This window comes from Tetrahymena thermophila, assembly GCF_000189635.1.
Source record: "Tetrahymena thermophila SB210 genomic scaffold scf_8254617, whole genome shotgun sequence".
NCBI lineage: Eukaryota > Ciliophora > Oligohymenophorea > Hymenostomatida > Tetrahymenidae > Tetrahymena > Tetrahymena thermophila.
In genome coordinates this window covers 164,184-177,561 of record NW_002476387.1, presented here as the reverse complement: position 1 = coordinate 177,561, position 13,378 = coordinate 164,184, and the positions used below count along the sequence as shown (strand labels likewise).

The 13,378-nt window shown below is 22.6% G+C and overlaps 4 protein-coding genes across 4 annotated transcripts; 1 reads left to right on the top strand and 3 right to left on the bottom strand. All coding sequences in view use genetic code 6, as the record gives it.

Moving 5' to 3' along the window:
- Window positions 1-1,439: 1,439 nt before the first annotated feature.
- Window positions 1,440-3,557, bottom strand: TTHERM_00193630 (MORN motif protein; the record flags this gene model as incomplete). The annotated part of the gene is made up of 2 exons (XM_001017116.1): window positions 1,440-1,938; window positions 2,152-3,557. 2 exons carry the CDS (start codon window positions 3,555-3,557, stop codon window positions 1,440-1,442), a joined length of 1,905 nt encoding a protein of 634 aa, XP_001017116.1.
- A 1,482-nt stretch (window positions 3,558-5,039) lies between these two features.
- TTHERM_00193620 (transmembrane protein, putative) lies at window positions 5,040-5,474 on the bottom strand (the record flags this gene model as incomplete). Its single annotated transcript, XM_001017115.1, has 1 exon — window positions 5,040-5,474. The coding sequence occupies one exon, from the start codon at window positions 5,472-5,474 to the stop codon at window positions 5,040-5,042; it is 435 nt and encodes a 144-aa protein (XP_001017115.1).
- A 1,381-nt stretch (window positions 5,475-6,855) lies between these two features.
- Window positions 6,856-9,408, top strand: TTHERM_00193610 (hypothetical protein; the record flags this gene model as incomplete). Its single annotated transcript, XM_001017114.2, has 1 exon — window positions 6,856-9,408. Exon 1 carries the CDS (start codon window positions 6,898-6,900, stop codon window positions 9,406-9,408), a length of 2,511 nt encoding a protein of 836 aa, XP_001017114.2. The 5' UTR covers window positions 6,856-6,897.
- Window positions 9,409-9,900: 492 nt separating this feature from the next.
- Window positions 9,901-13,012, bottom strand: TTHERM_00193600 (transmembrane protein, putative; the record flags this gene model as incomplete). Its single annotated transcript, XM_001017113.3, has 5 exons — window positions 9,901-10,941; window positions 11,124-11,315; window positions 11,590-11,844; window positions 11,915-12,499; window positions 12,761-13,012. 5 exons carry the CDS (start codon window positions 13,010-13,012, stop codon window positions 9,901-9,903), a joined length of 2,325 nt encoding a protein of 774 aa, XP_001017113.1.
- Between the last annotated feature and the right edge of the window lie 366 nt (window positions 13,013-13,378).

Genomic DNA, 13,378 nt, shown 5'->3' with positions numbered 1-13,378 from the left:
TTTTATTGCTTATTTTTTTTATATTATTTATAAAAGTGAAAATTTTTTTGTTTATTTTGATTTCTCTCCTTTAAATCTTAATATAATTTATTTATTTATTGCTAGAAAATTATGACAAAGGATTCACATGCAAGTCTTTAAATGAAGAATTACAAAGGATTAGCTTGAAATAATGCGTAAACTGACATAATCTATTTGTTTTATTTCATAGGTATAAAATTTACATTAAGCACATCAAATTTATTTACAAAATTTTCATTCAATAATTCTTAATAATTTAGATAGAAGCTCTTATTAATTTCATTTAATTATGAAAGATCTTTGTATTGGCTGTGACAGACGGTCATTTTATTTGTTTATTTATTTTTTGCTTATATTTCATTTAAATTAGTATAAATCAAATAGATAAGACAGACAAGATCAATAAATAAATAGATAGATAGATACTCTAATAAATAAAAATTCTATGCAATGCCAATTTATATTTTCTTATTACTTTTTTATAAATTTTAATTTACTTTTATTATTTTCTTGATTTTGTTAATTGTAATTTTAATGAATGATAAAAAAAAATCCTCACTTCTTAGTTAAACTTTCACATTACTGCTTTAATTCTCATTAAAAATGGAGTTGAAGGGATTCAGTTTTTTTCAATTTTTGCAAAATTTTAAGCTTAATTAAAAGGTAACGTCAAGTTCAGCCATTTTTTATGAAATAGAATAGCAATTTTTAGATAAAATTTCTTGGAAACATTTTCTTTAATACAAGAAATTGAATATGTTACGGATTATATTTAATATTTGTTCCCTTTAATACAAAAATTAATTGATATCGTTTTATAAGTCATCATATATCGTACTATGCGTAAATTTAAGATATCCACTTACTTTCATCTAGTATTGAGAAAATTTTAATAGGTGCCAGAAACTTCTTTAAATAATTCTTAAATAATTAAAAATCTATTACACATATAAAGCATTGCAGATTTTAAATACATGTTAAGAAGCATGTAATTATGTTACACGAATGAAACATTCAATATTTATTTATACATTAGTTTTTTCTTCTTCTTTGATGAAATGTAAATCGATATGATTGCTTACAAGCGAATATTTACTAATCCAACCAAGCAATCAAGTCTGTTAATAAATTTAAAGATCTGATTATTTTAGCCAGGAAGACTTTGGAAAAGAAATATCAAGAAATCAATAAGAAAATTCATAATATATAAAGGTAATTAAAATTTTGATATAGTCAATCTAATTAATAATACGTAATTAACTTCTACAATAAACACCAAATGATGAAAAAGTAAAAATAAATACTCATAAAATTTTAATTAATTTTAAAAGGAGGAATTCTTTAAAAGAGATATATTACAATTATCATATAACACATTTCAAAATTTTATATTTTCTAAATTTTCTAAGGTATCGTTTTCATTTTAAGTTATTTTAGCTACCTCCTACACTACTAGGTGTTATCCATCTAATACGATTACCATTAATCCATTCTCCTTTAAGTTTAGTACCATCTGGATTTATAAAAATACCAATACCGTGTTATCTTCCCTTAACCCAAGGGCCTTCATATTTTCTGCCATCATTCCATGTTAAGACACCTTCTCCTTCCTTTTTATCATCCTTAAAATCACCTTGATAAAGTCTTCCATCTGCATAAAGCTACTCACCTTTTCCCTGTAGTTTACCCTCTTGCCAAATACCAGTAATTAACGAGCCATCTGCTCCTTTTAATCTACCTCTTCCTTCTTTTAATCCTTTTTTGAATTCTCCTTCAAAAACATCATTATTTATCATTACTTCTACTCCTCTTCCATGAGGTAAATCATCTTTCCATTCACCTTCATATTTAGAGCCTCCTACATGATAAAAGACACCTTTACCATTCATTTTATCATCTTTAAATTCACCTTCATACCTTAATATATTGATAATAGTTTATTAAATATATTAAATAAATTGATAAATTTAAATTCTAAAATTAACAAAAACTTAATTCACCGTTTTTATTTTATTTTATTTAAATAAAACTTGATGAAATTGCATTTATTATTTTGTTTTTGTTTGTTTGTTTGATCAGGAAAAAGAATGATTAAAATTGTAGAAAAATAATAAAAATATAATTAATTACATATTTCCATTTTTAAACACTTTTCTTCCATATCCTTCCATCTTTGACTTCTACCATGTTCCTTCATAATACGTGCCATTTTTCCAAATCATTGTACCCTGACCCCAGCGTAATCCTTGACGCCATTATCCTATGTAGATATCTCCTTTGTTATCTTCAAGTGGACCAAGAGTTGTGAAGTCCATTGTATTAGGCAAATCTTTTTGCTTCTTGAATTATCCATATTTCTTACTACAAAGCTCAACATTTCTTAAGTACTTTGCCCAAAGAGGGAGCTTTTGTATTTCTTTCCACCCTGCTTTAGGAGCATGATCATCTTTAAGCAATACTGAGTGAAACTCTTTAGACTAATTCTTTTTCGTAGGGGATCCGTTAGTTGATCCTTCTGTATTGTAGCCTCTCTAAAATATTGCAGAACTCTCAATTATATCTTTATGGCGTTCACTAAGTTGATAAGCTACTGGCTTGTTTTCCAAATTTTCCTTATACACTTTATCTAAAATTTCTTGCATACGATTTTCTGATTGTTATTCAAGAGTAGAAACAAGAACTTCGTTATGGTTAAAAAAACTATCAATTGTGTCAGTTAAATCCTTGGCTAACCTAGCTCTATTCTCATCTAATTTGTTAATTGGATCAACAAACTCATTTAAATGTTCGTGTAAACGAATTAGAGACATCACATCATCTGATTTAAGTTCTTACCATTCCTTACCAAATATATCATCTACCTTCTAATGAAACCCTCCTATACTTTTTAGAAGACTCATCTCTTCAAACAAATAATTTTCTGTGGCACCATCTAGTAATTTGAGCAAAGAGTTATACTGGTTATTCTAAAATTTAATGAATTAATCAAGCATTTCTTTTTGTCTTTTCTTGATAAGTTATAGTAAGCTACCTTCAATAAGCTATTTTCTTTCAAATTAAGTGAAATCAGCTAAAGTATTTTATAATTTAACTCTAGAATTTAAACTTGTATCACGAAAATTTTATAATTTGTTGAGATGTTTAAGATGTGTAGCATGTAAAGGATTACAATAACCGCAACATAAACGACGAGGAGCATCGCAATAAGGACTTTTACAAACAAATAATATCTTTTCTCTATCATGATCTTCTAAATCACAAACTAAATTATTATCTATTTCCAATCCTCCAAGCTCATCTACATGCTCCCAATTTTTCTTTTAAATTAGCCTTTCAGATTAAGTAATTTTTTAAGTGATTCCTAATTCGTTTTCTAGTCTTTGCCTTTCTTTTTCTAAATCATCAAAATTCATATCATCATAGTTACCTGATTAATTTTCATAGCCTTCGTTATTTTAATCATAATATCCATCTTACTAATCATTATTATTATCCTCATAATTATCATATTATTAATTATTCTCAGTATCAGTCATCTGTAGTTCCTATTTTAATTTTATTTAACCCTTTTTGTAATATTTTTGTTTTTAGTTCCGTCCCTTTTTACTTCTCCTAACAATTTCAATAAACGAAAGTAAAAATTACTTAGCTCAAAATTAATTTAATAATATAGTATCAGATTATAACTTTTTTATTTTATGATAAACTTATAACCAAAAGTTATAATTTTTCGCACAAAATCTACTAACAAACTAAGAATCTCTATCCTAAATTGATTATTATAAGAGAGACATATACTATAAATAAAATTATGTTTTAAGTTAAGGTTACAAAAACCTAAAAAATAAATTAAAATTTAAAATTATAAAAAAGGATATTAGTTTATAATTTAAAACAATTATTGGATTACAAATAGTAAATATTTTACTTATTTATCAAAATTTATTAAAGACTTATAAATAAATGAATAAAGTTAAATTTTATTTTTAAATACAAACGAGAATGTAGCTATAATAAGAAATAGTTTAAATTAAAAATAGGAATATATTTTTTAAAGATTTATCAAAATCATTAAATTTGTTAATTTATATAATTATTAAGTAATACTAATTTAGTAATTTTAAAAACAAAATACCGTGGTTCTTATTAATGAAGATAAATTTTGAAAATTATTTCACTCAAATCAAGAAAATTTTAAAAATAAATTAGATCAGCAAAATCTAAACTTTAAATATATATTTTTTAATTAGAAATTAAGGTCTATAAGATATATAGATAATAAAAAATAATTATTTTACTAAAAAATTTGATTTTTATTTTAAATAAAATGAATAATGATCAATTAATTATCAAATTTTCCAAGAATAAAAAAACTAAAAGTTAAAAAATTTCTCTTTATATTTAATTTATTAAAATTTTATATGATCATAATAGATCCTTTAAAGCTCTCTCAAATGGTATTTAATTCATATTTATTTGTACAAAACTATTATTATTTTCAAAGAATTATTTCTAGAGTTCGAAATTTATATTTAGTTTAGTAATAAATATTATTTTATAAATTAAATAAAAATTTATTCTTTAAAATTTTTTTTTATTAAATAATACTTATTTTTTTATTAAATGTATATTACCTACTCAACTAATATTTATCAAAGAATTATAGTTATTGCTTAAATCAAAAATTATACTTAAAAATTAAAAATCAATATATTTGTATATTCTTCACTATTTTTTTTATAAAGTATTAACTTTTTCAATTATATTTTTGAGTTACTCTGCCTTTAGACTTGCAATTTTTGAGTCTAAATAGTAGCCTCATTCAATATTTTCGATATTCAGTTTATATATCACGATAATTAAAAATAAAAATAAAAATTTAGTTTAATCAACTAAAATGATTAAAAATTGATTAGAAGAAGGGTATTATAAAAATTTAAAATTAGATTGTAAATACATCAAAACATTTTCAAATAACACATTTCTATATTTACATACTAATTATTTTTATATTAATCTCATAAAATAAACACTACCACAAATAAGGCAAAAACATAAAATGATACGTATAAAGAAGGACTGCTTAGTTTACTTACACATGTCTTCATCGAGCTAATAAATGAGCTAAGAGAAGAATCTCCACTGCTTCCAGTAGCAGTATCACTACAGCCATTGGTGCAAGTTTAAAAAGTAGAGAAGCTAGTTTAGGAGTAACAACCATTCCAGCATGTACTAAAAGTTCCCAAAATAGTACTACAATTAGCATTTGAGCTACTAGAACAAGGATTAGGGTTTGAAGTTGAGAGGTTGGTCATGCAAGTTTCAAAATTTTAACCATTTGTCTAGTTAGTGATAAAAGTAGGTATTTGAGGTGGAGTAGGAGCACTTAATACTTAAACATTAATTAAACTCAAAACAAGAAATAAAGCTAAGAGAGGAGTGACTGATTTCATTACTTATAGCTTTTTTATAAAATTTTATTTATTTTTTTTTATTAAATTTATTTTAAGATTAGCCAAGTTGTTTTAAGCTGAACATTTTAAAGTGAAAAAATAAAATAAAATTCTATTAAAGATTATTCTTTAATTTTTCTTAATATCCTAATTCTAATTAAAGCTGACCAATTATTTTACACTTTTTTTAATAAAATTATTAAAATAATCGTAAAAATATATAAGAAAATGTAAATTTAATATTGGATGGTATAGCTTTAGGAGTGTTATTGTAAAATAAGATTCATGAATTATTTTCTTCATTGAAATTTATTTGTAACTTATGGCATTTTTATAAATAATAATTATGCTGACAACTATTATGATTAAATTTATATACATATTTTTAGATAAATTTAAAATGATTATCTAGTTTTTATATTAAAAATAAAATTGAATTATTTTAATATACCTACCTATATTTATTGTTCTAAAACCAATTTAGTAAACATTAAGTAGCATCTTATGTTAGAGCTCTTAATATAGAAAAGTTGTTTTTAGACTAATTACAGATGTTTGTGGGTTATTTGATGTAAGATTATTTTATTGTAAGAATTAATTAGGAGCTAAAAACAAAATTTTATTTATTGCATAAGTTTTATTGGTTTTTAATGTAAGATTATATTTTTTGTGAGAAATAATTTGAAGCTAAAAATTTTATAGATCATTTAACTTTTAATATTTTTAAATATCCATTGCTTATTTTAAACACCAAACTAAATTAATATAAAAATTATTTCTATTAACAATTTAAAGATAAATGAATTGATTTAATTTGAAAAAAATTAAAAATATTTCAATTAAAATATAATTTTGATAATTGATAACTCTCATAAAAATAGTTAAAATAAATCAAATATTTATTCTATTGAAATAATAAAAAACAATATAAAGCTAAAATAATTATCTAAAATATCTTAAATATTTTTACTTTAAGTTTATTAATAAAATAAATAAATAGGCATAATTTCTAAATAGTGAAACGATAGTATTCAATAAAATTTTTAGATATACATAAACCTATTTTAAAAAATAATAAAATAAATTATTACTTTAATTATTTTTATAGATATTAACTCAATATATTATAATTTCTTTATTAATATTATTTATTTAATAAATATAAAAAGAAAATTAATTTCTAAAATCTTAATTATATTTGCCTTACTTAATAAGAATTTATGAATAACTAAATATTAATTATGGTATCAATTTTAAAAAATTGAAAATCATTTAAATTTTTGATAAGATTTTGTTTGAACACACATATTCATAAAGTAAGAAATATTTAGTAATTTATTTATTTTTTTTTTTATTATGAATTGATTTTTATTAAATAGTGATTATCGTTAATTTTTATCAAAAAAGAGATTTTAGGTGCGTTATGTAAAATTCTTATGATATAAACTAGAAAAATGTTACTACTTAATTGAAAGATGCAAATCAAATAAAGGTACTAGGATAATCGAATTATTAAATTTAATAATTAAATAAACAACTCATTAAAGATAGTAACTTAGCACAATATGGTTCAATTCAATCCTAAATTTATAATAATCCTATTAATAACTAAAATCAAAAAATAATAATCTAATAGTAAGTATTACGCAATACTAACATTGTGCCTCAGTTTATTTAAAATACTCAATAATTTCAAAATATAATGTAAAAGAATATAAATATGCTTAAGAAATTTGAAATGGAGACCTAGGTATAGGATCAAACTGAAACAATTAAACATAAAAATGATAATATAGTCTAGATGAATGAAAATACAATAAAAAAAGCAAAATAAGGAAGTTTATCAAGCGACTATAGCTATACGGATATTAAAAAAGATGCAACAAAAATATTAGAAAATAAGGCTTATAGTTAAGGAAGTCCTTTAAAAGTGTAAAATTTAAATTAATTAAGTGAAGATAACAAAAATGAAATGAGCTAAAATGACACAAATATAAATCAAGCTTAGTCAGATAATGATTAAAAGTAAATAGATAATTAAAAGTTATTTAATGTCCTGGAAATTGTTGAAAAAAATAAAGAGATATTTGAGAAGGTATAACTTCTTACCTAAGAAATAGAGAGATTGAAAAATTTGATCATAGAATACGAAGAAGACAATAAACAGCTTCAAGAAAAGAATGACTTGCTTTAAAAAAATAATAAATAATTGACTGAAAATTAATAAGCTATTGAGTAAGATATTCAAAAGAAATAACAAAGCTTAGAATAAAGTGAATAAAGGCGAAAAGAATTGCATAGCGCTTTAGAAAATTTACAATTACAAATAAAAGAATTAAATAAATAAAAAGAAAATGCTGCAACTATTAACTTAGAAAATGAAATAAAAATCAATTAATTATTAGAAGAAAACTAGAGAGTTTAAACAATTAATGATAGTTTATTTTAAGAAAAGCTTAATTTTTAAGAGGAAATAGCTAAAAAAACATTAAGTTAAAATTTATAACTCTAACAGATAGAAGATTTGACAAAAGAAATTCGCTAAAGAAATGAAATGATTAAATAACTTGAGAGTGATAAAATATCTATGAATTAATAATCAAAATAATTAGAGATAATGCATTTATAATCAACTATTGAAACTGAGAAATTAGGAATAGATCTGTTAGAAGGAAGAAACTAAATAGAGTAGCTTTAATAAACGAATAGTGAATTATAACTTTCAATAGAATAATTAAATGACAAAAATTTTGATTTGCAAAATTCAAAGGAAGTGATTATAAATGAACTTAATGTAACAAGAGAGACATTTCTTCAGATTAAATCTGATTTAACAAATTAAATAAGTCAACTTTAAGAAGAGAATAGAAATAAAAATTTAACTATTGACTCACTTAAAATGGAAAATTAAGCTTTTAATAAACAAGTAAAAGATTAATAACTTCAAATTTAGTAAATGAATAAAAAAATAACTGAATAGGAAGAGCTTTTATAAAAATACTAGCTTTAAATAGCAACTCTAAATGTTCAGGTTTAAAAAGAAAAAGACAATTATCAGTTAGAAATGCAGAAATAGTAGTTATTCCAAAGCTAAGTGCAAGAACTTGCGGAGGTAAATTAGTAATTACAAGCCAAAGTAAAAGATTTTCAAAGCAAGTACTAAGAATAGATACTAAAAATTCAGCAATTAGAATTGGTAATCTAATAAAAAAACTCACAAATTAGTAGCTAATTAGAATAAATAAAGGAAAATTAAGTTTTATACAACAATCTTCTAAAAAATAATTAAGAAATATTAATGTTTAACGAAGAGCTTCAAAAAAATGATGCTTCAAAACAAACTATTGATGAATTGAATAAAGAAAAACTTGAATTGATAGGTAAAATAAATCTAATTTTATCTGAGAATGAAAGGGTAGTAAAAGTAAATGAAAAGTTAGAAAAACAATTACAGTATAAAACAGAAGAAATAGACATCAAAAAGAAATTACTTCTATAATTTTAGAAAGAAAACGAGAGTTTCCGTTCTTAAATTAACAGTCTTCCTTAGGCTGATAGAGTAGAGACTCTATTAGACACATAAAAATCATAAAATTAGATTCTAATGCAAAGACTTTCAGAAAAAGAAAAAGAAATTCAAATAATAAATATGGAATTTGAGTAAATGAGAATTAAATTATTACAATATTAATAAAAAGAATAATTGTTAAACTCAGAGGATGCTTCTCAAATGCAACTAAACCACTTCAAATAAAAAATACAAGCTTTTTCTTCAAATAATGATAAACTCTAAAATGAAAACCAGTAATTATATGAGTTGCTTAAATTAAGAAAGTAAGAAATATAAATTTTGAATGAAAAGTTAGATAAAAGAAATAAAAATACAATATAAGAAACAACAAATACATAACAATCAAACGAATCTAAAATTTGAAAAATTAAATATTTCTTTATTTCATCTTTGTAATCTTAAATAAAATTTTATTTAAATAGTTTGAATAATTTATTAATGCATTTAATGTTAAATATTAACTAAATATTTTATATTTGATAAAAACAAACAAAAAATAAAATGCAAATTTGAGTAAAAAATGTTTGTGAATATATATTAAGGAACAAAGAAATAAAGATAGATTGAAGTAAATTATTATCTTATATTATATTTATACAAAATATATAGTGTTAAGGAATACTTATAGTAATAATAATAATAATAATTAAAATTCAAATACTTATATACAAATTTGCTTTTTATTTATTTTGATTTTTCAATTAAATTAACGTTTATATTATGAATCTATAGAACATATTTTAAAAACTAATTTTTTCTTTCTTCTTTTAAATGTTAAGGTGTCAAGGAAAATTTTTTAATTTCTTACAATCAATATTCAGTTAAAAATACTATCTATCTATATCTTTTTTACAATCAAATAAGTGAAAGTAAATTGCAAATAAAAGTCATAGTATCTTCATATCCACTACCAGAAGCAGGAATAGAAAAGAAATTAAACATAAGTTATTAGCCGTTAAAGTGGAATTAAATAGCATTCTTGAAATTAGCACCGAAGCTAACACTAGCTACTCCAGGTATTATTACATATAGCAAAGTAAAGTAAACCCAGAATTTTCCTGCTAATTCAGATATACCTTATTTTTAACTGTCCAAAAGTCTTTATACCAAATTCTTATTGCCTTGCTCACTTCGTGGTTTACATATTTCAAAGCATAATTAAATAAACTATTAAAGGAAGAAAAGTATAGAAATCCAAATGATCAGAACATAAGTAGATTCTATTATACCAACTATGCAATGGAGGATTAAAGGAATATATAATCCAAAAATTAATAAAGATAACATTAACTCAGCATTTCTTTAACCACCAGCTGAAGCCCAGTTGTATAAACTATTACCCCAATTAGTTAGAATATGACAACAACAATCCTTCTGTTATGAAAATTATCTGAAATAATTTAAACGAAAGAAAAATATTTTAGAAAAACTTAGGATAATACTAATTTTTGCAAAAGTAGAAAGCCAGAAAAACCCAAAACCTGACCATCCAGAAAAAGATGAGTAATTTCCTGCTGTAAGTGCTAGAATTATAACAGTTATATCTTTCAAAAATAGCACCACAGTTACTAAATTTTTTATTGTACTTGCAGCAAAATATTCATTAGTAAGCCATAAATTATAGAAAATCTTCGTGATATAATAGAAAAGAATAAAATCAATTAGTGAAATATAATTCCTTCCTAATCCTCCATTATACCCTAAAGCAGCTTATTGCATCTTTAAATCCGAAGAATACCAACTAGCTACATTTGTTAAAGAGTTTTCTTGAACAAATTTCCAATTAGAATAGTCTATAATATCTGATATCATAAATATAAATGTCCATAAACCTATTATACCTAGCAAGGCCCATGGGATATTTTTAAGCATCTTACCAGCTTTTACTTTTTCTTCCTTTTATATGTAAATTAATAAAAAGGAATATGACTTAAATAAACCAAATTCTGATAAATTTTGTTAGAATTAATTAAATTAGAATATTAATAAATTAAAAATGAATGAAAACACATAACAATCTAAATGAATGTGGTATTTTTTTAATTGATATAATATATAACAATGCAAAAATTAAATACTTTTTCATCGTACACCTAAATAACTTGGCTGCTGTTTAAATTTTTACCATTGTTCATTACTTGCAAACTATTTTATGGTAGTTCTTACTAAAATATTCTTTTGCCTTGTTTTGCTGCTAAAACACTTTCACTTTAATTAGTATTTACAGGATCTGGTCTAAATTTGTTGAATTGACTTTATTAAAATGGATTCTATGTATTTTTATTTCAAAAAAAATAAATATCTTTAAATTTATTTTGGATTAAAATGAGCAAATTTTTATCCTTAATTAAGATTTTCAAAATATGTGTTTGCGTATAAAAGTATTTTCGATCATTTACATTAGAAAATTGTGATTCTTAATTTTGCATCGAAATATGTATAAGTGAGAAGTGATTAAGTTTATTTTTTAATTTTCATAAAAAAATTTTTTAATCAATTTTTTTAATTAAATAAAAATTATAAATCAAATTTAATTTTTGTTACTCTAGAGCTAATATCAACAGAATTATCTTAAGTTTCTTATTCTAAAGCTTTGCTAATATATTAACCATTAGTAGACTTTACTAAAGAATTCACACCATTCACTGTTTTTTCAAACCCGTTGTTAATATTATGAAAATTAGCCAAATCATTTTTCTAAACAAATGGATTCAGAGAACCAATTTACCTATTTGCTTCATTATAACTCTCATTTAAAGAATTAAAATTTTTGTTCATATCACTGGAGAACTGGTTTACCTTTTATTAATATAATTTGTAGGATATTAACAAATATTGTTTTGATATTTAATTTATTTATAAATATTACTTTGCTTAAATCATTTTTGTATTCATCTTCTAAGCGTCCAAGAGGATTTAGTTAATCTACTTTCGCGCCTATGTTAGAGAAATTTTTGGTATTCCCGAAAGACAAGCCTCCAGCTTCAGAATATTAATTTTTTGTAGAGTCATATACTTTTTCTGAATCTTTTATCATTTTATCTGCATATTTTATAGAGGATTCTGATAAGTTTGAAGCCTATTTAAATCCTGGCAGCCCTAATTTATTTTCATTTATTTTAATGCTTTGATTTCCAATTAAATTTGAGTTGAGAGAGTTATTCAAAGACAATCCTTTTTCGCCTATATTTTCAACATTTTGAGCTAGCTATCCTAATTATTTGCCTGTAGATTCTGCTTGTTTTTAGACAGATTTTAATCCTGAAAACCCAAATGCACTATTATCATTCACTTTAATGTTAAAACCTCCATCAATATTTACAGATGCATTTGTCGATATATTTTTTTCAAAAGCATTCTCAGCATTTTTTATACTTTTTCCAAATCCAGTTATAGAAGAAGAAATGTTTTCTGCTTATTTAACAGTTGACTTAGCAACATTTATATCTTTTCCCTAATTATTTATTATAAGATAAAATAAATTTTAATATTTCTAACTAGCTTCAAATGTAAAATAGCAATTTTATTCATTAAAAAAATAGCGCTATATTTATTAAAATATTTTTAATTTATAATAAATTTGTAATCTCTATTTTTTTTATGTGATATAAGTCTAAATCTTTTAAAAAAATGTTGTTGACTAATATGCTTAATAAATTTTATAAAATATAAAGCTATTGAGGTATTTTAATTCAAAAATATGTTAGGTTTTTACTAATTCCTTCATTGAGAGCTTTTCTGCATTTGATGCTAAATCACCTGCTTATTTTTATATAGATGATGCGTTGTTAGATAACTATTTTCCTATCTAGTTTGCTTATTCTATCTTATCATAAAATTACTATTGCTACTTGCTTGCAATATCTAAATTGGAATCTTTAAACCCAATTTCTAAACCTTCATTTTCATTTGCCTTTGCATTAACAGAAAATTTATTCTGGCCAAATCCAAAACTTGATGACTTCATACTGCTATAGTATTTAATCTTGTTTATTGTTTAATAAATTAATTATCACAAAATTATAAACACAGCTTGCTCCAAATTTGCTTTTGTGTTGTTTTGCTCTATTATTTAATACTTTGATATAATTTATTAGTCGAAATTCAGTTAAAAATAAACTACTCTATACTAAGAAACTAAAAATTGCGATAAATTATTATAATCCTAAATAATATGATATTCAATCAACTTTTATCTGTGATCATAAAAGCATTTTTAATACTATTAAACTAAAATTTAACGAATATATATTATTTAATCTTTTTGTATTGCTTGATTCACAATTGTAAAATATTTAAGTTCTATTATTTTTTTATGAAATAATTTACTCTA